Source organism: Haliotis rufescens, unplaced genomic scaffold (genome assembly GCF_023055435.1).
Source record: "Haliotis rufescens isolate VD_foot unplaced genomic scaffold, xgHalRufe1.0.p SCAF_34, whole genome shotgun sequence".
Classification (NCBI taxonomy): Eukaryota; Metazoa; Mollusca; class Gastropoda; order Lepetellida; family Haliotidae; genus Haliotis; species Haliotis rufescens.
This window is the reverse complement of record NW_025964046.1, coordinates 988,097-1,015,265: the sequence shown is the minus strand read 5'-3', so window position 1 is coordinate 1,015,265 and position 27,169 is coordinate 988,097. Positions and strand designations below refer to the sequence as shown.

Below are 27,169 nucleotides of genomic sequence, written 5' to 3'. Positions count from 1 at the left end.
TTATAATACGCACTCGTGTGTTATATGCACCCTTAATTATGGGCAATTAAATTCTGGAAAAATATATATCTCGTATATAAACATTTCAGGCTGTCAGCATAAACCACAAAATTTATCCTTCAACTCTGTTTTATTTTCAACAAAATAATATTCTAATAAGAGCCCCCTATTTCTAATTTTGAGAACGCCCTGGGTGCTTATTACGTCGAATGCGGTATGTTTTTATTTGATGATGGAGTTATGACGTAAAATTTCATTACCTTATGACTGCCAAGCATTTGTGCTATTTATAATGACAATTCAACACAAAAATTGCAACAATGATTTAATACCTGAGACACATTCAATATAACACATATCTAACAAAGTTTGGCGTAAGGGGATTCTCACTGCAAACATGTGACTAGAAATGCTATTTGTACATGTACATGACTGAGCATCAGTCATGCCCAGCTAGGGATCGATTCGCCTTGCACAACTGACAACCTTCCGAAGCATTGGGTATAAACACAGGAGAATCGACTACATGTACCTGACTTATGTGTACCTGACTGAGCATCGGTCAGGCCCAAGCTGTTGGGATCAATTGTCGAGAGTGATACATAGAATACAAAGGTTTCGACAATTAACTACACATCTATCATTCTACACTACAGATAGAAAGCATTAGATGCTAAATACCATGGAGGTCAAGCCTGACCTGTGTTTTGACAACAGGCATCCAATGCATCCCATCCTAATGACTGCAGGGGTAAATATACCCAAAATCGAAGTAAAGAATTGACTGAGAATCCCAAAAGGCATTAAAATATACATCTAGGACAAGTAGTTACCCCTAATTTGTGCCATCGCATGCTGAGCCTGTGCTATGGATGATTTGGGCACCCTAATATATCGAACATAACAGTCTGATGCCCACCGGCCTAGAGTCTTGATCAGATGGTCTGGAATATTAGCTGTGGAAGCTGAGGTAGCCGCACCAATACGAAATGAGTGACCGTTGTATTCCTCTTGGTCATTTCCTGCCATTGACAAGGTTTGTTTTAATTTTTGAATAAAGAAAGGCCTGGTGGTAAGGGCCAATTCTGCTCATTAACAAATAAAGGATCATGCTGAGCAGCTCCCATGGCCCTCCTATGATGAATAAATTCCTGTAGACAATGTACCGGACAATAAAATGTTGGAACTGCATGGATGGACAATGTTATAACCCTGCGAAAAGGATCTGTCTTAGACGATTTAAGTGTCAAATCAAACGATGTACAATCTGGTCTAAACACGACAGAGCTGAGAGACAAATGAAATTTCGCATCAAAATGGTCACACGTAAATTCTCCACAACGTAGAAAGCCAAAAAAAGCGACTGAACACTCCGTCCCCATCAACAAGTCTGTGAATGGTGAAAATAGTCCTTTCTCTAGGGTGATCCAAATCTGCTGTAAAATGTCAACAGTAATTGGTAGTCGCACAATTTGGTTAGCACCTTGTTCTTTCTTAATAGCTTTCATGATTGTTTCTACTCGTAGCAGATTCCTAGAACACCATGGATTCGGCACATTATGCCTCAGATAAGTGAATCTCATTCCACACAGACAACTCTTGATGGTCGTATAACGTAAATGTATACAAGATGGCAGTGGGCTACAAACAATAACAATGAATCTTCCGACAATGGAGGTAACACACGGGGCTGCCACACGAACCCGCACATAGCCATGAAGGTTAAAAAGGCTTGAACCCCTGCTCTGTATACAGCCCTCGTGGCTTTTGACACAGCTTGCGACCACAAATCATCTAAGTCTGGACTGGCGGTAAGGTGAGCTGGCACAGATGTAAACATGTTTCTGGAGCAGGTTCGGCAGTGGGAGCTAGTTGACGGAACTTGGTCATCTGGAAGCGAGATAATGCATCACCAATATGGTTAACTCTTCCAGGTATATGTCGGGCACTGAATACAAATTATATTTGGCAGCTGTTAATACGAATTTCCTTATCAGACACATGATGAATGGAGATTTAGAACGACATTTGCAAATTATGTCAACAGTAGCCATATTGTCACAATGAAATCTGATACTCTTGTCCATAGCCTCCCCCAGATTGCAGCCGCCATAGTGATAGGGTAAAGTTCGAGTAAGGCAATGGACATGTCCTCTGTGGTAGCTTGCAGTAAGTCAACCGGCCATGGAGCAGCAAACCATTTACCCTGGAAGTAAGCTCCAAAACCAACAGATGCAGCACAGTCAAAAATCATCCAAAAGATGCAATATATTGTCAATGTCATGATTGGCAATCCAACACACTGCTGCAGACAGGCCATCAAACAGTTTTGGACTTGACCGGCATCAGAAGACCAAGCGAGGGTAATAATAAAGCTGATGATCCCATGATATGCCATGTAAGTTCCATAAAGAAGGGTGAATTGGAAGCATTTTGAATGCATCTGTTATGTCCACCTTCTAAGGTAAGCATGTTGTCCCATGATTTGATAAGTTGGATAGCGTCGTCCACTTTCACATAGTTGAGGGAGAATTGTTCTTTATCAATTAATGAGTTCAAACTTGGGTTTTCCACATCATCATGTGGGGCCGAGAGGTCAACAATCAATCGCTTCTTTTTGGAATATTTCCCTTCCACAATGCCAATTGGATTAACCCTGTGGTGAGGGAAAGGAGATTGTGTAAATGGACCTATCAAATAGCCTTTGTATAGTTCATCTTGAATAATGGTGGCTACTGTTTTAGGATTGTTTCGAGCAGATAACAGATTCTTGCAGACAGTCGTGTGAGTAGGTGGACATGTAATGCCCGTGTCAAAACCAAATTTAAAACCGTGCAGCAACGACTGAACGAAGGCACGGTCTGGGTGATCAGACAACCGTTGAGACAGTTTATCCATGTCAACAGGAGATGGGGTTGCATGTAGTCACTGTCGGTGCTTTTTGGCCGGGGAAGAGTTCTGGACAGGTGTCGACTTGCCTGCTGGGAATTGAGTCTCTCCTGTGTTATGCCAACATTCGAAAGCAGGGTGTGGCTTTCGACATACAGAACACAAATGTCTAAATCTACAATTTCCGTGAACACATTTCTCAGCATTAAAGTTGTTGCACAATGGGATACCTTTGTGTATGAGAACTTCCCTTCCCCGGCGATCCATGCCTCTGCGTTCTGTGTTGAATTTTCTGTCCCTAGTTGTGGGAGTATGGTTAAGAGTCTCTCCTGGTTGGTGATGCATGGACTTGGCATCAACCATGGAACAAAACTGCATCGAATGACCAATGTCGTCGCACAACTGGCAAGCAGTGATTCTGCGTCCTGTAAACACGGCTCTATAGATGGCATCATCAATCTCTCCCCATGGTAGTTTACAGTTATGTTGCTCAAGATAAGCTGCCGCTTTAGCCGAGAAACGTTTGTGGTACTGGTAAAAGAGTTGATTCTGATATTGGTTGTGCATATCAACTATAAGGCGCTGATACTCGTCAAGTTCGGCTCGTCTCTGTGGCCAGCGTAAACACATGATGGCTTTATACTTCCCAAAAGCTGTGATGAACATGTCAAATGTCAAGGGCAACTGCAATCGGGAGTCATGGGGACTTTTGAGTTGCATATTCACGTTATCTACCTGAATGGTTCTAGCATTGGACGTTATTTCATCAGGAATGAGTAGTAAAACAAGGTTCACATCCTTACCTTCCTGAATGCTCTTCCGGAGAGAGGGAGAAACAAGAGCTACGTTTGGTATTGAGCACGTGTCAACCCCACGGGAGGCTTAATATCCAATACTTCCTTGATGTAGGCACAGATACATCCCGTAGTTCAATTCCGTGGAAACACCTCATATGGACAACTGTCTACTGCACTGAGAGGGATCGCTGTACTGTATCGTCGCCGAGGCACCCCGACATCGGGCGCGGCCATGTTTGTTGTAAGCGAACTGTCCGGAACCTCACACATACTTGCTGCTTCACTGTGCACGGTATCCTGCCTGGATATCCTGCTTGACGTTCGCTTCTTATGAGTTTTAGGAGCCATACTGCTGTACGCCTGAGGGAAACCGGCACACTTGATTCTTACTATTTGCTTGTACGTACGGAATCAAAATTGCTTGTCATTGTTTATGAAACCTGAACAAGATCGCTGACCTTGAATCGTTGTTGCGCATGCTCATACTTTGGCATGCTGGGAAATTGCCTTATCCTGTTACTATAAATAGCATCACGCATGAGACATGTATGTATTACGGACGTTTGTCTTATTGTAGATTCTTATAATAATATTAATACATAACCGGATGGTTAGTGTTACACTTATCTGGTAATAAACTGCAAGAAGATTGTCTTCTGGCTATTAATGTTGACTTTATGTTTACCTAATAATGAAACCATAGAATATAATTAATGACGTGCCAATACCAAACGCTGTTGGAATTAATACATAAAAATATATAGTATGCTACATTGTACTAGGAAAATATGAGAAAATACGACATAGCAGTTTTAAGTTATCATTATAAACTCCCTCAATATACATTGAGCACCAATTAAGAAAACATTCGTATAAACTTATGCAGCCATGATGAAATAGTAGAGCAAGTACAAATCTCAAAATCGTTAAGTGTATCATCAGTTGTCACAGACCTGTCAAATCTGCAGATTGTCCCAGATTTTCTTATCAACAAATACATTGTATATTATAAACATTCATAAATGCACGACCGTTTTTTAAATACCACTTTCTGTGTTGAACTTGGAATTGTAGTGATTGAATGAGTGTAGTTTTACTCCATTTTGAGCAAAATTTCTGCAATACCTCAACAGGGACACCAAAAATGGGCATCACACATTGTACCAATTTGGGAATCAAATCCGAGCAGTCTGTATGACGAGAAAGCTTAGGCTTTAGCACCAAGTCTACCCCTACGTCCCTGGATTCTAAAAGAAATATTTTACTTGGATGTAAAAAATGTATGACCTGCTTTTTATATCCTCCCCATAATGACAAACATAACCTTAAACCTTTTTTGTGTTAATTCAGTGTATCCATCAAATAGTTTAAACTGTGCCTTTAATATCTACTCTCACTTCCAAGTGTCCGCACCATGTTTGTATTCATATCGAGAAGGTGCCAGGTATCCCATAATTGTCCAAAGAATGATATGGGGACAGGGTGGATATTATCCTAACCTATCAAAGTGTACGCCATCATGTCAGAATAACTTATGCTATAATCACTGGTTTCTTGAGGCTAGACTCATTTTTTACAGGCCAGCAACTTACTTTCAAAACCTTCACTACAAAAACAGGCACTACCAAGTGGCTGAAATGTTGGTTTGCAGGCCTCACCGTTAACATTATTTCAAAGGAGCCACTTGGCTCCCTCATATTCTTTTCAGGGAGCCATTTGAAATTTTAAGGAGCCAGAGACAAAATGTAGGTAGCCACACTTTTTATCAATACAATTACAGCTGTATTACAGTACTTCTGTCAAATTACTGCTTCTGTCATGATTGAAAAATAAAGACATTGTAACACACTTTCTTGAAAGCTTTCACTCCATTTGATTGACCATGATTAACCAAAGCCCCATCAGCACCTTTTGAAAGGTCTAAATCCTACTGTTTATACATATGAAAGTTATTTTTATCACATTATTTTAATAAGGCATTTACAACGTAAGTTCGTTAATAAAAATAAATGTAAGCCAACACATTCAAAGCTTATTTGGTCATCCACACGATAAAAATTGGTTTCTAATGACGCTTTCTTACCAAAAGACAGCCAATCAAATTACAGCAATGCCACCGTCCTCGTGTATGATGAATTTCAGATTTTGACGAAAGGTCTTTGTTAAATTGTGTTACTCTGAACGTTTTAAACAGTCTATATAAAAATATGAAACTTCGTGGATGTAGCATGCCAGGTTACGAGCTGTGACAAAGATTTTTCATGCATATATTTTGGCATTAAAATTGTGTCTGTGCGGAAATCGAGGTGACAAAAAACGAGATTTGTTTTTGACTCACCGCCAGTGTGGTTTGCGACCGTTGTTTATGTTTAGCGGCAGACTGCCTAGGTAGTGGGAGAGTTACCTCCCTTGGCTTGTGTCGTCTTCTCCTCACATGTTGTTTGGCCATTACTGAGAAGTAAAGCTACAAGTATATTGGAATACCTGTGTTGGGTTGTGAATTGCGAGGGTCCAAGCTGGCGCACAGTACATGAAAAGATGGAATTATAACTTAGATGTAAGTTTGACAATTTTTAGATATATTTTTTGTTGATTTTATTAAGTACTTTGTATAATATATTTAAAGATTTGACTTGTTCGGTGTGGACCCATCGTCGAAGTGTGTGTCCGAGAATTATATTTTCAATAACATAGTGGGAAATAGATCTAGTGAATAATCTTTTAATCTATCGATAAGAAATAACAAGAGTCATCAGAAAGATGACATATCCCCCCAGCAGCTGTCTGTAAAGTAACCACAGGTAAATGTGCAATTCTGTATGTAATGAGTCAAGAGTTGAATGTTCTTTAAGAAGCATTCATTGTTTACCAACAAAAGATCCACCATGGTCGCATCCATATGAAATGGAAAGTAAAACATGTGTGTTTCTGTGGTGTTTTTTTTAGGCAAACAAATGACAAATTACAAGAAACAACAAGCATGAAATACCATATTCGACGTAATAAGCGCCCAGGGCGCTCTCAAAATAAGAAATAGGGGGTTCTTATTAAAATATTATTTGGATGGAAAAAACAGAGTTGAAAGATAAATTCCTATCTATGTGCCAAGTTCGATGAAGAAATATAGTACAGTTTTCATGATCTGCTCCGGAAACGAGGACTACCGCCATTTTCAGTCTAAATCAAAGTCGTTGCCATGGAAACTTGAAAAATGATTTTAAAAAATTAAATCCCAAACTATCAAAAGGCACCAGTTCACCACTAGATCTATCTATGTGCCAAGTTTGTTGAAGAAATATAGTACGGTTTTCAAGATCTGCTCCGGAAACGAGGACTACTGCCATTTTCAGTCGAAATCAAAGTTGCTGCCATGGAAACTCAAATTTTTTATTTTTTTTAAATCCCAAACTATCAAAAGGCACCAGTTCACCACTAGACCTATCTATGTGCCACGTTTGGTGAAGAAAAATTGTACGGTTTTCAAGATCTGCTCCGGAAACGAGGACTACTGCCATTTTCAGTCTAAGTCAAAGTCGTTGCCATGGAAACTCGAATTTTTTTTATTTTTTTAAATCCATAACTATCAAAAGGCACCAGTTCACCACTAGACCTATCTATGTGCCAAGTTTGATGAAGAAATATAGTACAGTTTTCATGATCTGCTCCGGAAACGAGGACTACAGCCATTTTCAGTCGAAATGAAAGTCGCTGCCATGGAAACTCAAAAAAATAATTTTTTTAAAAATCCCAAACTATCAAAAGGCACCAGTTCACCACAAGACCTATCTATGTGCCAAATTTGTTGAAGAAATATGGTACGGTTTTCAAGATCTGCTCCGGAAACGAAATGTGACGGACGGATGGAAGGACGGACGGACAGCACCCATTCCTATATCCCCCTTCCACTTCGTGGCAGGGGATAATAACTAAACAAGCGTGTAGTCAACAAAGTCATCTATATCCCCCGCCCATTTTAACAAGTTATGGTCCCAAACCAGGCAACTGACCCAACATTTCTCTTAGCTCATGTCAAAATAGCTGCAATGGAAATTCTAAAATAAACATTTCTAAAACTCCTTAATATCAAATGGCACATATTTAACAGATTATTTGTTATACTCCATAAGTGAACCCACCCTATATGAAAACTTAAATCCAACTTGTTGCCCTGGAAACGTAAAAAATAATAGTTTTGTTAGAAGGTTTTGAATGGGTTTTGAGTTATGCTCCGTAAACGAACTCTACCCTATAGAACCTAAGTCCAACTGGTTGCCTTGGAAAGGTAAAAAATAAAAATGTCTAAAATTCCTAAATAGCAAAAGGCACCAGTTCAGTATGTGCCTGGTAGACATGTGAAGTTTTGTAAGAAAGCATGAAACGGTTTTTGAGTTATGCTCAGTATACGAACACCACCCTTATAGAACCTATTACCATGGAAACGTAAAAAATAAAAATGTCTAAAATTCCTAAATAGCAAAAGGCACAACTTCAGTATGTGACTGATAGATATGCCAAGTTTAGATCAAATACACTAAAATGTTTTCGGGTTCTGCCCCAGAAAAGGAAATGATTACGGATGGACGGACCTACGGACAGACAGACAGACAGACTGGCTGATCGCTATATCCCCCCGCATTTTATGCCGGGGGGATAATAAATTAAATTGATATAAATTACGTATTTCAGACATTGTGAAACGTGACAGATTTAATAAATGAATGATATGACAGGTAGGTTCATAAAGTTAAATACAATTTGAAGTTACTACAGCTTGCTACATTGCACCTGCCTGCGGTTTCTTGGTGTACGGAGTTGAAAGAGCGCTTGTCTAAAAATATTACTTCCATTACAGTGCCATTACACGCAATGACAGTACTAAGCGAGTCCTACAACAGTGTTCAGAGTTTGCAAGAGTCAATTATACTGACAGACATTTAGTCTTCAGTTATGTACTAGACTGCGTAAATGAGGCGCATGTTTGATAAACTTCCGACTTCGAACGGAGGTAGGGGTAATTCCACTCCAAAAACATCCCAGGAACTATCATAAAAAAATGAATGTGTGTATACTTGCAAGTAGCCGTGACACACCGCAACGAGTCCTGTATTCGATCATGCGAGGAAATATATCGTACTTAAATTTGCATAAGTAAACAGTCGACAGGGTGTGTGGATTACGAGATTTATCGATACCGCGATACTGTATATGATAAAGAACAAATGCGAACACTTGAATGTATTGTGTTTATTTAGCGGACTCTGAATATTTAGTTATTCTACAACAGACTTATCCAGCTGTTAATAATTCATTCTTTGGTGAGTTATATTAAGAATTGCAAAACACATTTTGCCAGAACAGTTATCAGTGTAACTGACATGTTTAAACATTTAAAGCACCTGTAACATGTTGACTAGATTTATCAAGGAAATGCTGGATCCTGAATACACTTTTACTAAAAAACATTTGATATGCCAAATATGTCATGACTCATTGATGTAATTGTCACAGTTACGACATGAACTCCCTACTCAGTACAGTAGCATCAGAACAGCCATTGAACTTGACTGCATCCATAAACTTCAAATCATTGGTAGATCTAGATATAAACATTCACAAATGTCTGTCCCAATGACCCCTTACCAATGGCTGATAACCCGTGTACTGCCTTTTCATTTACGAAGTTTACATTAACATGGATAATTTTGTGTTAAAATATTCATTAATATCAAATTTCCATTTTAAGAAATTGTTTGTGCCTTAATGTAAACCTCTTGGTCATGAGAGCAGGATGTGCCCTGATGTGAACCTTTCTCTCACTTTGCCTGTTTGTTGATATTTTTCAGTTGCGAAAATATTTCTGATTTTTCACAACCACTGTGTTCTGTTGTTAATGTTATGTTGCAGTGCTATAAGTTGGACCCATCCATTTTTGTTTGGGACCCCTAATTTTATGATGAAGGGGCCCAGGTGACCCCAAGAAAATTTAAGCCAGAGCAGACACTGATTACACCCGGAGTACTCCCTCCCACCTCTGAAAATTTTAGTTGATGTGACTGAAGCCAAAATACAGGATTTATGGCAGAGATGTAATAGAGGTAATATTCTTAGAATTATTAACAATGATAACTATTGTTCGATATCTATATAGATATACCCTCGCGAAACCTTGATTCGTGGACATAAGGAAAGTTCACCCAAATTTGTGGTTTAAATACCGATTTTGTTTGGAATACTCACTGATCATTTAATTCATCTATGAAACCATAAGAAAATGACGAAGATTCAACTCGTGACAGAAAAGTTTGTTTACCGAAGCCATTTGCATTCATCAGCCATTCATGTGCACACAAAATGTGACATCACCTGGATTCATGGATTAGGTAGTAGATTATTGTATCTCTATGTACGAAGCCCAGTACCGTTACTGTGTAATATTTTTTTATGAATTCGAATCTATACCTACCAGCATTTCTGTGTTGGCTGATGACAGTTGAAGAGCATGGTTATTCAACACAAATGAATCTTGTCAATAAAGTTATGGACCATGGCAAGGGCAATAAAATTGGTCATGAGTCCGAAGCACGCGCACTGGACAACAATACTGTAAGTGCACCCAGTGGTTACAGTCATGATAAATGCACTGCCCCCACTGTACGAAAAACAGTGATGTGCATTGGGCCAGTTCAGCGGGCTGAAAGTGATGACACACGCAACATGTTTCGTCATCGGATATTGGCGAATCCTCACTGTCACTGCTGTACAGTAGATTAATCGCCCGGATGGTCCCGCTGCTGGCTCGGTGGTACTTTTAGGTTTCTTTTGAGATTGTTTAGCTGATGTATGTGACTTTGCTGGTCGTTTCTTGGTTGGTACTTGAATTTACCTTAGAATCTATTCATATTGCACTAATGATAGATATAACATTTTAATGCTCTAATTCTAGTTATAAATACAATCTGTGATAAGCTAGTTATTGTCCATCCTCGATAGGTCTAGATATATAATTATAAATATTTGACATTTTCTAGTCACGATATGGCTGAAATATTACTGACGTGACTATAAATTTTAACTCAATCACTTTCGAAAATCCAAGAATGAAAGTAGCAACCTTCACCTAATTCAGTAGAATTTCCAGGCTGCTCTTAATTATTGTGATATTGGTAATATTTTCAAGGTCTGAGTTAGCAGTTTGACAGATTTGGATTTTGTAAATATTTGATTAGTCAATGTGCTGGCTGGCGCAACTGAACGTGTTAAGAGATTGGGCTAACGTCTGTAAGGATGGCGGTAATAGTTTGAGGCAATAACTATCCTCATTTCTGAACATTGATTTGTTTCCAGTGATCTATCAAGATTTCGATGTTACAAAGGGTGCATGTTAATTCATTTCTTCAACCTATATGGAGTGGTATAACCCTACACCTGCATATTTGTTTTCATTCACTTCATGCTCAGTTAATGAATTTATTACAGGTATAATTTGTGGTAGCATCATTCAGATTACCTGACAAAGGTTCCCACTTGGCATTTCTCATGTCTGGGGTAATTATTCAATCTCAGAGTTGGTTACAAATCAAGGTCTGATGTGGTGAATGTATTACGTGTTATGTAAGATGCCCATGGCAGTGCAACACGACAGCAATGATCAGTTGAGTTAAAAAAACAACATTGATCAAAGGATTAACCGATAATACATTATTTGAGTAATCACAGTTATCTGGTATTATGGATTTGTCAGAAGTAAGTGTTTACATGTGTAGGTTTCCTAAATCAGATGGAGTACACCCATATGTGAGAATGAAGTGCCTATGTGAAAACAACATACTTTGTTCAAAGGATTAGCAGATAATACATTTATTGATTGTTCATTGTTACTCAATGGATTAATTTCAAGAACTGTGGACATCATGAAAATAATTGTGTGCTATCTCAGCTGACCAATGAAACTTGACACCTATGTAAAACACCTGCAGCAAAATGATGCACCTCACAAAATAATCTAGAAGTCACATTAGTGGCCACTATTCGGTTTCATATTGTTTCATGATGCATTTTTGAAACTCAACTGTATTGTTGATTAAAAATTATCAGGTTACCGTATTCGACGTAATAAGCGCCCAGGGCGCTCTCAAAATTAAAAATAGGGGGTTCTTATGAGAATAAAATTTTAGTCGAAAGATCGTAAATTTCGTGGTTTATGCTGACAGCCTGAAATGATACAAAAGCAACGTCCGTGCTTATTATACGTATTATATTTTTCCAGAATTTAATTGCCCATTATTAAGGATGCATATTACACACAAGTGCGTATTATACATGAATAAATCAGTCTTGTGTAAATTGATCAATTGGAAGGGGTGCTAATTGGGATTGTTCCCTAGCCAATATATTAGCAAATATCGCTGTGGGCGCTTATTAGAGCAGGGCGCTTATTACGTCGAATACGGTATATCTAGATGTGATTTTGCGTAAGCGTGTAACAATTAAGGAGGACAAGCATTAGTGTTTGATGTAAACGAAACAGAAAAGCATCTAAGCTTCATTATAATCTGAGGCTGTTGTGATTGACATTGGCACAGACATACTGGTATTAACATGCGTGAGTGCGTGAGTTGGTACTTATGCTGCTTTGGACAGTATTTAAGTAAATCAGGGTGTGTCAAAAGTGTTTGTTACTTTGTTAAAACTCATGGGTACGGGTCAGGTGCTGACCAATCAAAATTCATGTCGAGTTCAAATCTTTGATTCAAATTCATGATCAGCAGATCCCAGTGCAACTAAGGGAGGCAACCCTGCACAACAACTTCCAGTGTTATAGACCACTTATCCATTTCTTCTTCCCCTTATATAACTGAGTAATTATTGCAGAAAGTTTTCCCTGGTCACTGCTACAAACATGTACCTTTATTTACTGTTCATGGTTGTTCACTTGGGGCAGTAACTGATAATTTGTTGTTCATTCTCCGTTGTGTGAATATACATATTTTAAATATGACACAGACAGACACACAGACATTTCATACTTTATAGAGGCCTTAGGCCATAATACATCCGCCAGACGTACATCAGCATAGGTTTTTGGTGCAACATGTATATATATGTAGATACTTTAGTTACTCAGTTGTCGAACATTGTAGAGAAATATCGACAGGTGTAGTGTAATACATGTATATGTTTTTAGAGGTTATAACCTTTATTGAGCATTTCACTGAATTTCATTTTCTGAGAGCTGTTTATCTCTCACACTTAAATAAGTAATGGTTTCTAATCGCAGCAGGCAAGGCGTACAATGCATGTGTTCAAGTGTCAACATTAGCCTAAATTGTCTTAACTGCAACTAAAAATTACTCTTAATTATGCTGGATTTGGCAGATAAGTATCTTTTCACATTAGAAGTGATTTTGTTACGTTTTGGACCAATGTTTAAACATTTTATTCATTCACAAGCTGAATTCACTCGTTCACAAGTCATTTGTTTTATCTCCTCCAGGATGCGGTGGGCGCTACACAAACATGTCTGGCTCTATCATGTCACCTAACTACCCTGGCTATTACAACAGGAACCTGAACTGTGTCTACATCATTGATGCAGGAGAGACATTGATCACTCTCGTGTTTGAAGAATTCTTTACAGAACTTGGATATGATATTGTCAAGGTATGTAAACATTGTTTTCTGTTAGATGTATGGTGGGCTTTATTTATGAAGCAATTAGAATGAAGCGTGCAGTAAATGTACCAGATGTATGAATCTTTTTGAAAATCCTTTTACAGACAGAAAATGGGAAGTAATACTGTAACCTTAGGTGTCGGGTACTTTACCCTTCTACCTTTGGTCACTTGTACTTATCAACCACTCCTTGGTTCTGGGGATGATGTAGCTCTCTCAAAAGCACAAGTCAGATGGTTTGCTCCAGTCCATTTATTGGTGATGGTGGTTATTGTGAATATACACACATGGTCCTCAGATAAGTTCTTGTTGTTGCCTGTATTACTTAAATACAACACATACCTAGATGCGTTGAAGAGCCTGATAGATTTTCTGATCAACCTCTGATCAGAGAACCTCTCTGTTCAGCCGTGAGCTCCCAAATCCCCGCACCACTCTTGGACAACTAACAAAATACTATCGATGATAATCTTAGCTCCTCCCACCAAAATCATATTTGACATCATGAGAAATGAGTCATAATGCTCACTTCCCAATGAACCCCAATTTTCATCGTAATCAGTTTTTCTATCAGGCTCCCCTCAACTAACAAGCTCATTTTCTTCCCTAAGGTCATTGGTCAACTGAACATACTCATATAATCAAATACCATCAAATACTCTGTCAGACTTGAAGGCACCAAAAAGATACCTAATCATGTTAGTCGGACATTCCAATCAAGCAATAGTTCTCAGAAATATTTGATAACATCAAGACTGACAGTTTGTTCCATCCATTCATTCCCTTCTGGCACTTATATTGCAAGACCGGATTCTACTAATTTCATTTTACCAATTAAATATTATCTCTATCACTAAGAGAAGCAAAATCAATAATCATTTGTCCTGGGGGTGATGCCCTCACCCTGCAGTCACTTCTCTCATATGCATCTATATTTTACCCTAAAGCTTAATTAAGTAAACTACATTTTAAGTAAATATCAAAAACCCTTTTTCCAAAATACCCTGGTTATAATACTCTTACAATATTGATACGAACAAGCCTTTTCTGTGATCATTAGTAAGAATTTTGAAAGGCATGTGCTTACACAAACAAACAGCATCATGTCTGTCAATGGTCATGAATGTCACCGACAGTGAAATATGAATGTTTTGGTATAATAAAACACATAATGCTTGATTTACATTTTATATCTTCGCCAGATCCCCTTTCACCAGGGTGATCCTCTATCAGTGAACAACATCAATGCATGATTATTTCCATTTATACAGGCCTTAATCCATAGCCACCCAGATCTAAGTATTTTGGTCACTGCCACATAGACAATGTGGAACTTGGTGTGGAGAGATCCTCTCCTGCCATAAAGTCTAGTTAGCTAGTTAACTTGTTTCTTTCACAAAACAGTTCAACAATATATCTGAATCTTTACCTTCTATGTTCTTCATATCCTAACTGTGCTTGTGATACTGTTAGTGATCAAATATGTTAATAATATCAAAATGATATGCGACGCTACCTTTGGGGTCCACATAATTGATGAGCATTATAGATGATCAGCGGTTTAACTGAAGTGGAGTAGATGACCAACAAAACAGCACATGCTCTGCCCACCTATCACAATTTATGCTGCATGTTAAAATAGATTAATCGAGTGTTATGTGCTTTAAAAAAACCACATTGTATCCCTTCAGTGAATTTAAGTGAACGAACAGGTAAAACAAACTTGGTCAATAAAAATATGATATTTGATATAAAACTTCACTAGACATGATGATTTACCATTTAAATTGTATTATAAATTGTATTTCCTTGTATTTTCTAAGGCATTGTTTTACATGCACAGAATAAGATTACCGTGTGTATTTTCTCGTAAACTAACCCGGAAATAGCAATCAACTGTGCACACATTTCCTCTGAATCTACCGGTGATTCAATTAAAAAGTACCCAATGATACAACTTCAAAGAATTTTTCTGCAATGGTCGGAAGCAACTGCATCTGAAATTATTATTTTATCAGGAATAATATATTCCAATATCATGTTATTTTAGTTGCAGCTTTTATATAAATATTTATAATTATAATAACCTTAAGTGTAGCACTTTGATACATGTGATTGCTGTTGCTGGATTTTTTTTACATATGGTACAATAATGTTATATCAAATGGATTTGTATGCCTATCTTTAATATTACACATTCAATGTGAAAAATAACCTACTATAATGATGAAATTAGTTGGGTTTTTTATGACATCAAAAGAATAGAAAGGTATTTATGTGCAAGAAAAAAAAGGGGGACGACTCGACTATGCTTAGAACTAGGCCATTGTGCGTGGGATCCAGCTGTTTTCAGAGACCTTCGATGGGGGTTACGGCATCTGGTTATCAGCATAACCATTATTCTTGCTACCTCCAAAAGCTGCTATGGCTATTATACCAGTCACCACAGGTACATCCACACTAGCTATGGACGATTCTAGTGTTGACTTTCCATCGGCGCCTACTCGACTAACAAGAGTAAATTGCTACAGTGTGTGTCTGGATATGCAACGAAATCAGTGCCTCCAGCTACCTTCCCAGGTGCTCCATCAACTGGTAATGATATCTAAAGGCTGGGTGTATGCTATCTTGACAACTATAGCAATTGTTGTGCATGTAGCATGTTTTAATGATAATCGATAAGGCGATATGTTGCGACCTTGTCTCGCTTCCGTCACTTCAGTTCATAGCAGGCCTGTTCAACACCAGCAGAGGCCCAGCTTATGTTTCCAGTGCTCAGACTAAGGTACAATCATCGATTATGCAGGTTGTGGGTCAGGACATGTCGTTCCACGTCTGGCAGTGTCTGCTAGGACTGTTGACTTCATCCGAGTCTACTTTGGTTGATCTGTCAACAACCTGACACACCAAAGATAGATCTGGGTGATACAAACTACAGCCGCCAGCTTCCAGTGGTCGTGTCCCAGATCCACTGGCCTGGGATCACGACGCATTGTTCATATTTTGGGAAGAATCTCCACCCCTACACCTTTTCCACACCCAGTACTACTACCTAGAGCTGATGTTGAGGGAAACAAGATCAAATGCTTTTGGTTGCATCTCTTCAGCCTGGGAGACTGTGGTTCCTGGAACTAAACAGATCTTAGGAAAGTTATGGACGAAGCAGGCACATTCTGTCCAAGATCGTACACTCTGCACGTTTGGAACTTCAGCAAAGGCATTAGTGGCTATCAAAGAAACACAGGCTATCACGTAGGTACACAGGAATTCCACCGTCAGTGTCCTGTGACACCAAAGGAATTTCTTGCACAACCAACTGTAAGGCAAGTGGATGGATCCCAAACAGCCAACTAGGTACAGTACCGGAGATAAAAGCCATGCTGTGAGCTTCATACGTAAAGGTCAGAAGAAGCTCTTCAGACCTCCTGCCAGGGGCCTTGGAGTTGTCCAACAGCATCTGGTATCATAACCTTATTGGGTTTTTTGAGCTGACAGACTCTAGCCTTTGGACATAATGACAAGTCAGCAGTGTCACTATGCCCTAGTACTGATGACAGCAGTGATATTGTGAAACTTTGATCTTCATCTCCTAGTTGTTGGTGGCTAAATACCACATGAGGCCTATGTAAACTTTGAAATCTGGTCAACTATTGATACCCATTACCAGGACCAGGAGAAAAACGGTCATGTGACAAAATCTACCAGGAAGCAGTGGAAGTGGGTGTTCCTTCCACTGGTATATTGGAGAAAGCCAGATTCATTCCTACTCAGGGCAACATTCCGGTTAGCATACCAACATGAAGGATTGGATCCTTCTCATGAGCATGATCCACATGGAATCACTGGCATCCATGATCAAGGGGCAAGTAAGGATGTCATAATAATAATTTGGTTATATTATCGAGCTCTTGGTTATATACGATACAACTTGAGGCTTCAACCACTTCACTGTGCAATGTTTTGCATAAAGCATTCAGATCGTCGTTACAACTACAAGCTACTGCTGAGAGTTTGTCAAATATTTTAGGTGTGTCACTAAGTGTCACAATATATATATATAGGAGGGATGCTAGCATGTGTAAAACTTGATTAACATCATTTGATTCAGATTTTCAACTGGGGTCATCTTCACTGTCAACTATGCAATAATAGTTGTCCCGGAAATAGCACTAGCAAGCCGGAAAAACCTTAATTTCTTTACAAAATAAACATCAGCCTACCAGAGGCAGATGCTTGGGGAGGTGGGAGGGAGTACTTCTGATGTAATAGAGGTAGTATTCTTAGAATTAGAATTAGAATTCTAACGAATCCTCTGCCCCTATAACATCATTGCCAGAATATAACAGAGGGTAAAGGCGGGGTTCTGCCTCAAGTACACTACCTGTATAGTTAACGGCAGTACCCAATAATCCTTGTGCTTCCATCGAATAACTGATCCAAATCCCCCGAGAGATGTAATGTCTAAACCATTCCCAGAGGACTTAAAAATCATGTAGTGAAATCTGAAGTCATTATGTGATACTTTCTCTAGTACTACCGCTATATTGCTGATATTTCAATTGTAAGTATCTATGTACCTGGATATCATAATTAGGTATAATTCTTACATCAATTTTTAGGTCTTTACTACAGATTTCTGACATCACTTCCAGTGTAAATGACATCATTCTCTCTTATGACATCATTTTGGATCCCGATGTTGTCACAAATGACGTCACTTCCGGTCTATTTCTTTTCCGAATGTATTGTCACTTCCGATCATCCAGTTAACTTAACTGCAATGTAATAGATTTTCCCTGGGCACTAATCAAACAGTAGAAGAAGGCATACTCACCTTCTGATGCTGTAGGTGAAACTCCTTACCCTCTTCCCCCCTTGTGTAGAAGGGAGGAAAAACTAGAGGTTGATAAGAGTCTACGTAGCAACAACCAGGGCTAATGAGAAGATTCCTTTAAGATCAGGCTGAATGTCACGCAAGAAAGAGGAAGTGAAGGTGATTCACAGTCACAGCTTGAAACTACCTGTTCCAAGGAGTTATATCCTGGAGGGAATAAAGTAGTTGGTCAGGATGGTCCACTGTGGGTCCCAGTTCAGGGACAGTATATTGTCTGTGTCCCAATGGGCTGAGATGAGCTGCCTAGTTCTTTGTCACGAATTCTGGGAGAGAATGTAAAGTGGAAGAACAGTTTGGGGCATGAGTAAGGCTGGTGTCATCCAGTGCAGGGAGTTCGAACACTCTAGCTGCCATAGCCATGGCTCAGAGGAGTGCTGCTTTCTGAGATTTTTTGGAGTAAAGTAGCGGAGGCCAGAGGCTCGTAAGGTGGTAGAAGGAGGGCTGACAGTACCACTGAGAGATTCCATTTCAGAAAGGTACGAGGAATAGGGACATTGTCCAGGAAAAACGAACGCATAAGCTGATTCAAAATAGGATGGTTGCAGATCAATAAACCGTCATATTGGAGAATGGATGGAATAGTGGAGTGATATCCCTCGATGGTTCCATGATAAAAATGGTTGTCCTGACGGAGGTGTAGGAGGAAGTCGGCAACCATGGGGATGGTGACGGTGACGTTTTCTAATCCCAATCATTGTCACCACTGGTAGAACTTAGTCCATCTGTTGTCGTAAATGTGTGTAGTCTCTATCATCAGAGAGACAGACTTTGTTCCGCCCTATTTCTGTAGTGTTGTCTTTCAAGTGCAGGATTGCGTAAAACATCACCCTCATCTCTGATGTGGAGAGTCCGTTCTGATTCCATCCAATCCAGAGACCCTGTATCTGGAGGTCTGCTAGATGGGCTCCCCATCCTGAGTCTGAACAGGTGATGCTTGGCAGGCGAGGGGTGAGAGGAATGCCTGTCATGACATGATGTCAGTGGGTCCACCAATGGAGATGATTGTGGAAGGTTGTGAACCAAGGTGTCTAGATGGAGGTGTTGAAGTGAATCCTGAAGTGAGGTAAGCCTTCCTAGAGGGACATCACCATCTGATTGCGCAAACAGGGTCACAGTCTTGAGGATCGTGCGAGTCATAGCAGCAAAACAATCTTCTGGAGGACAGAGAAGACCCTCCTTGAGAAGGAAGCATACTCCGATGTAAGATAGGTCTTGGATGGGCGTAAGTTCCGATTTGACCGAATGAATGAGGAAGCCGAGACATGTCATGAGTTATTCAATTCTTTGCCAGCTAAGATCAATCCTGATGAGCCGCCCGGCTGGTTCATGTTGGTTTACCATGAATCAAAGTATTTCTGAGATGAGTGGTGGATAGGTTCATGGAGATATGCGCTTTGTAGGTCTATGCTCAAGGCGCAATCTCCCTGACGCATGGCGGAATGCATTTTCAGACAGATTCCATCTAGAAGTTTGGAGGAGGTACGAGACAATCTTTGTTCAAAATCTTGAGATCGATGATCATTCTCATTTCCGTGGTATTCTCCTTGGGAACCAAGAACAGTAGAGAGTGAAAGCTCCTGCTGGTATCTGTATCTGGGAGCTGACAAGTGGCATGTTTCACCAAAAGAGTATTTATAGCGAGATCTCCTGCCCTTAATTTCTCGCCAACTGGACGGAATCTGTGGCCTCAAGGTCGGAACATGAGAAGAGGTCGAGTCTGGAAGTGTAACTTGTATCCCTGAGATGTCACATTGAGGATCCAGTGATCGGAGGTGATCAGTTTCCAGTTGTCAGCGAAGAATAACAGCTTTGCAGGCCCGCTAGATCCAGGGATGGCAAAATGGTGAAGTGGGGTAGCTGTGAATCGTAGTCCATAGACACGATAGGGTTTGCGTGTGTTGGAGCGGCTGCTGAACATTCACTTCAAGTCCCCACGTTTGCCCAATATGGAACCCCTTCTGTTGCTTCCCCGACTTTTGTAGTCTGGCTGCTGCTGTGAACATTTATCAGACTGATAAGATTCCTTGCCAGAAGGGATGTACTTCTTCCAGGGTAGTTCACAGAAGGTGTCATCTCTTAAAGTGTCCCTATATCTCTTTGATGATTTGTGAGCTTTGCCATTCAGTGATATTGTAGAAGTTGATAGTTGAATACAGTGTGAGCTGAAATAGGTTGAGACATCAACATTTTCTTGGCTTGTGGAGTGACATCTCGATCGAACCTGAGATAGTAGGTGCTGACATTTGAGCCAGAGGAATTTGGATGGCGATCATACCTGCATAGTCAGTAGTTCTTGCTGCAGCTTGATGATCGTGTCCAAGAGGCTATGGATGAGTCCCCCACTTGATTTATGCGAAACAGCACGGTGGTGTCTATCCGGGTCTCGTCGTAAAGGAGAGGAGGAACAGCGTGTTGTACACCACCTATCAACCAGTGAATGTATGGGCCAGTGTCCATGGAGTACCGATTGACTGTTGAGAGGTCATTAATTCTTTCAACACCAGTCAACCAGAAGTGTTTACTGCTGGGACACCGTGATCCCAGAGACTCTTGTGTGATAGATGAAGCCAACATTTATCAAAGAAAATATCTGCTTGTAAAATATATTTGCTACTACATGTTATACACCATTTGAGAGGTCTGATCCTATGGTTTATAAATATGAATGTTATGTGTTTCACATTATTTAAAATAATGCTTTTACAACTTATTTAAGTTTGTTGTAAATAAAAAAATGTCAGCTAACACGTTGTTAACGTCCAGATTAAAGGGGCACTGATCTAACGGACTGGTTGTTGCCTTTGTTATTGTTTTTCCCCCGTGAGTACCCGGATGATACGCAACGCAACTGAGCGTGACCAGAGACTGGGGTACCGTCTGCAAGGACAGCTAAATAAACTTGGAGGCTGGAAGCAATATTTGTTTTACGCATTTTTGAACACTGATTGGTTAACTGTGATCTATAAAGATTTCAACAAAGGGCGCATGTTAATTCATTTCTTAAGCCTAAACAAACAGACAAAAAGAACAAGGGAGCTCATCGGACGTCGTCATTTGGAAATACCCCAGATGGTTATAGTGTAATACTAAAAACAGTATCCATGCAGTGAAAGCATTTTCGGATTTCGGCTTGCGTCGATAATACGATTACTACTCCCTTGTTGTCATCCACGTTTTCTCGTATAACCCTACACTTGTGTATTTGTCGTCATTCACTTGATGCAGAGTTAATGAATTTATTACAGGTACAATTAGTGGTAGCACCACTTATATTACCTGACAAAGGTTCCCATTTGGCATTTATTGTGTCTGGGGTAATTATTCAATCTAAATCCAGGTTTGAAGTGAGGTGAAATGAGTGCACGTGGCAGCCCAGCAAGAGATGAACGATCACTTGATTTACTTTTTTTGTAAATCAACGGATCGTTCCTAGTCATCAAAGGATTAACAGAAAATACGTTGATTGATTAATCACTGTTATCTTGCACAGTGGATATGTCGAGAGTGAGTGTTTACATGTCTAGGTTTACTAAAACAAAGGGAATACACTCATATCATGGCGCGAAGTGCCGATGTAAAAACAACATACTTTGTTCAAAGGGTTAACTGATAATAGGTTGATTGATTGATCATTGTTATCTATCACTCAATGGAATTTTTAGGAACCGTGGACGCTATGAAAATAGTTGTCACGAGGGCTTTCTCAGCCGACCATTGAGACTTGACACCTATGTAAAACACCTGAAACAATCCAAGCGATCAGTTGAGAAACGAACACGGGTTATAATATCCCAAAACGATATATATCTTTTAAAATATTTGATTGTTACTGAGACACGTGACATCGAATAAGTTTCTTTGTACAGCTGCAGACGAGTGGGATATTGTTCCTTTGTGTGGATATTCACGGATACATTCCTCGAACAAGGAAGCTGCCTAAAACTTATACACATAAATTTGGTAGGTTGTAATTATGATATCTGCATTTTGTTTTCCTTCATTTGAACCGATTCGTTCTTGTTTCTCTACGTCTTGGTTGGGAAATTCTTCAATGCGCGATAGTCGTTGTTTTCACAGGTCTTTTCCTTTGTAAGCGTGTATATATTACCGTCAATTTGTAAAATGTGATTCTCTCAGGCAATTTATAAAATGTGTAAATATTTCAGTCATTTTGACTAAAAAATCTGTCCAGATTGATCAAGACGATCAAAAGGGCCTACAAACATCACAACAGATTATTATGTAGGATTAAAAGCCAAACAACTTAGAAATGTACTTTTCAACGTTACATTTTCAGTCTCTTGGTGATGACATTAAACATCAAAATGTTTGGAATTCGTTGTCATAATAATACAGATGGAAATGTTTTTCAGTCACTTTGTAAAATAACTGAATATTTAGACGTTTAATAAGTTTGTTACACATTTGACAGTAAAAAAATATACACACTATAAAAAAAGCATATGCTCAGGTGAAATATATACTTTGTGTTGCAAGTCAAAATAGTGTAAACGAAAATCGCAAAATTACCAAGCAAGTGACTTATCAAAACTTCGTCACCATTACCGATGCTACTCACAAAGATACCTACATTTCCTTATTATCTCGAAAACTGTATTTCATTTTGTTGATCAATGTGACCATACGCCCTTATTACTACCCATAAAAGTGACTAATGCGCTCGTTAACGCAGGTAAACTCGTTAACACAGGTAAAAACACAAATATTTGATTTATTTTGTTCTTTTTCAGGATTTGAAACAAAAATTAAGTATTTAAGTTTTTAAAAAGTTATTTATCACATTATCTGAACATTGAACCACAGCTACTATAAGAATGACATCACAGGGAAGATAACACAGATTGATCTGAAGAGGGAAACATTGTAAAAGGACGGAAAGATCGTAAATTCAAGTTCTGCAAATATACAAGTTGTGATAACATATTTACAATACACTGCTATTTACAATTGCATAATAAATTAAATCAGTACTTTATTAAATCAATTAATAAATAAATAATCATTACAGTTACCACGGACCTATATAACCTTATACAAGTCCGTGCAGTTACTAAAATTTAAATTAAGATGTAAAAAACAAGAAAACAAACATGAATATGGAAATAAATTTTATTCAAATTGAGCGAAATATAAGGACATACGACAAACCGGCAAACTACAATTCGGATTGCGATCAGAAAAATAAATTTTAAAAAAACAAAACAGATACGTCATGCCACTCACCTTTGTTGTTGTTGTGATCGCTCGTTCACGTGTAGGCTGCATTCTCATTCGTCGCACTGATAATCTGTTCAAACACAGAATCATTGTAAAACAGTTGGAAAAAATCAATAGCACGACTCTTCACTCACCGTGTCAATATATATTCTTGAATCCGGTCGCCTCTTCAAAATCCCTCATGTCTCCACTGTCGTGTGTCCCTCTGCCACTCCCATTCTCAAAAGTTGGCGGGGGGGGGGGGGGGGACACCTCGTCGAAACCGTCAAAATCTTCACGAAAATATTCGCGAAATCCCCTCTCCCCTTCGCGTAAATTATTCAATTCAAACACATTATTATTCCCGATATAGTCGTTGTTAATCATCTGATCGCTATCCGAATCGTAGTTGGCCGCCATTACGCTTGATTTACGATTCAAGCGAGAAAAATACCTGTCGCGAAAACAGGTGACATACCCGCGATTTTCGCGCCAAAAAGACGGGGAAATTCCATCGAATGACGTGTCAATACGTGTAGATCTCGTTTCCATATTTAGAACGAGATTACACACGAGAAAGGAAGTAGAAAGAGCGATTTTGTAAACACGCTCGCGCCGCCCGATTTATCGGGCAGCCGGGTCCTGGGCCTCGGCTTATGCTGCCCGATTTTTCGGGCAGCCGGGTCCTGGGACACGGTTTATCCTGCCCGATAAATCGGGCAGTCGGGGCGAAAGGGTTAAACAATTGAAAAAATATTTTGCACAGTTCACATTACTATACTGAACAACAAAAGTTCCAGTGACATTGAATAAGATTTAATGCAAAGTTAGGTTTTTTCACCAAATCTGAAACAATTTCGATTTGCAACAGATAAATGACTCCTGTAAGTGTTCAAATGGTTTAATTTGCCATACTCACTTCAGAAAATGCGTGATTTCATAAAAAAACATGAACATGCCAAAATGTCAATTTACAAATCAATAGCGTTTGTGTCCAACTCTGGTTGCGATGCAAGCAACTCATCAAGTCCTGTGGGATATCTGTCCGTATCTGCTGGAGCAGAAGTTCCTGGAGTGGCTGTGGAACATGTGGTTGACGTCGAAGGCGCCGATCCATCTCATCCCACATGTGCTCGATTGGTGAGAGATCAGGGGAGCGAGCCGGCCAGGGGATGACATTCATGTTGTTTTGTTGAAGAGAATCCAGAACAAGTCGAGCAATAAGAGGCCAGGCGTTGTCATGTTGAAAGGTAATGCCTGGGCCATGACGACGCAAAAACGATAGAACAACAGGGCCGATGATCTCGTCGCGGTCTGTCTTGGTGTGATCCCACCCCATACCATGCCAACTCCGAACCGATCTTCTTCCATGACACAATGATTGACGTAACATTCACCTCGACGTCGGTACACTCAGTGAATAGAACTGTCCCAACTACATGGCCGTCCAGTGTAGATGCTGTCTGAACCACTGTAGACTTGCTTGACAGTGATTTCCTGTCAAAATGGGATGACTAGCGAGTCTTCTGGCAACAATGCCTGTACATCTGAGGCCTTCGACGTACAGTTTGTGAAAATATTTGTCGAAGGCCAGGGATGCTTCTTGCAGTCACTGTTGCTGGCTGGAATCGATTTCGTAGGTGTGTTGTTCGGAATCCAGTTGGCTTGTTGATTATTGGTTACGTGTGGCCTGCCACTCCGAGGATGGTTTCTGACTGCATTTGTCTGTTGCCAACTTTGCCATAAACACCAAATGGTGTTTCTGTGGATGTTAAATTGTCTTGCAACATCACGTTGACTCGATCCTGCTTCAAGCATACCAATGGCTCGCAGACGCTCATTTTCGGACAGGCGTGGCATTTAGTAATGTTGTATAATTTTATTGTTTTTCTGAGTGGTTGTTGTCAGCACGATGCTAAACAATGCATATGGAATCCCATTAACGCATATGTTTTTATACCCATTCTTGAGTAGTGAAATGCATGGGACTTGCATAAAAGTTAACTTTTGCATGAAATGCATGCTTTTCTGTAGCAGTTGCGTTTTTGTTACTTGATTCCATACATGTACTACAATATTGGAAACCCAACTTTACTTGTTTGAAAAATACACTAAAATATTTTGTTGTTGAATATATATAAAAATGTCCTGATGTTTTCAGTCATACCATGAACTTGCCTGAATTATGTTATTGAAGGTGGTTTATGTTTCATGTTGGAACCTTTTTAAATCGTTAAAGTTGTGCAAATTGATTGCAATTATAATATCTCCTATATCTTTATTTGAACTGAGCATAAATTCAATGTTTTTTATTGGTGAATAACAGCGCGACGGTAAATTATTAACCATTTAGTAAATTTATTTTTCAAACGTTAAACAGGAAAAAAACCTTAATTTTCGATGTCATCATGTCAGTTGCAGAAATACAAACATTCGGATTAATCTAATGTGTCACATTATAAAATTTGCAGGAAACAATTAATGACTCCTAAATATTCACCAATCCTAATTTCAAGTATTTTAGTTGAATATTTACGATATACTAAAATACAAATACCATGTCATGATGCTCGCAGACGAGATCACCCCCCCACAACATGTGCACGAAAATACCCGTTGCAAAATGTGTTTCAAAATAGCATTCATGTAATGCTGAATATGCTAGGATATATTCAAGCATTCCTAGGTGGTGGGGATTCAGAATTGTACAAATGGTGGGGCTGCCCCCAAGGGGCTGGGGGCAGGTCCAAATATAAATAATTTCATGTTATTGATCAAACGGCTTCTTTTCTGGAATTAGAGATAGATATCAACCATATTTGGTTGGAGGCATTCTCCAGTGGTGAGGATTCACAATTGTACAAATGGTGGGGCTGAGGGGCGGGGCCAAATAGGAGTAATTTGGCTATATTGCTTTAACCTTTAGCCTGCTGAATTATTTTCACACTTCTTACCCCTGCCTGCTGGATTAATTTTAGCATAAGGCGCACTAAAGAGGGTGGGTGATTTCAAACAGTAAGTGCCTCATTAAACAAGGGCCAATTGAAGAAATATTTTGCACATTTATTCCTGATAGAAAACTACACAATACTACGTAAAAATATTCTGGTGTTTTCAATCATACCAAAATAAGACCAAAGCGAACACAAAATTTGTAAATTTTCTTGAACTTACCTGAATTGCGTTATTGAAGGTGGTTTGCATTTCATGCTAGGAACCTTTTAATATCGTAACATTTGTGCAAATTGATTTCAATAATCATATCTCCGATATCTTAATTTTAATTGAGTAAAAATTTGGGTTTTATAATCGGCATATATCAGCGCGATGGTAAATTATGAACCATTTTAGTAAATTTATTATCTAAACGTTAAACAGAAAAATAACTTAAATTTCGAGGTCATCATGTCGGTTTCAGAAATACGAATATTCGGGTTAATCTGACGTGTCATGTTATAAAATTTGCAGGAAACAATTAATGACTCATGAATATTCACTAATCCTAATTTCAAGCGTTTTGGTTGAATATTTACGATATACAAAAGTAAACAACCCGTGTCATGATGCTAGCAGACGTCCTAAAATCAAACATGGCGCGCTTCGCCCGACCTCCGCATAACTTAATTCTGTTTTAATATCAACAAAGTTTACATTGCCTTTATAAATATAACTTGGCGAAAGTTGACGATCTTCTCAATTG

General features: G+C 39.2%; 1 protein-coding gene across 1 annotated transcript in view; it reads left to right on the top strand.

The window, feature by feature from the left end:
- The window catches only part of LOC124120657 (tolloid-like protein 2), a 47,043-nt gene extending 33,560 nt beyond the window's left edge, over positions 1 to 13,483 (top strand). Inside the window, exon 4 of the mRNA XM_048380905.1 lies at positions 13,180 to 13,483. Coding sequence (XP_048236862.1) covers positions 13,180 to 13,409 — 230 coding nt within the window. The 3' untranslated portion in view covers positions 13,410 to 13,483. The remainder of the gene's footprint in view (positions 1 to 13,179) is intronic.
- Positions 13,484 to 27,169: the final 13,686 nt, after the last annotated feature.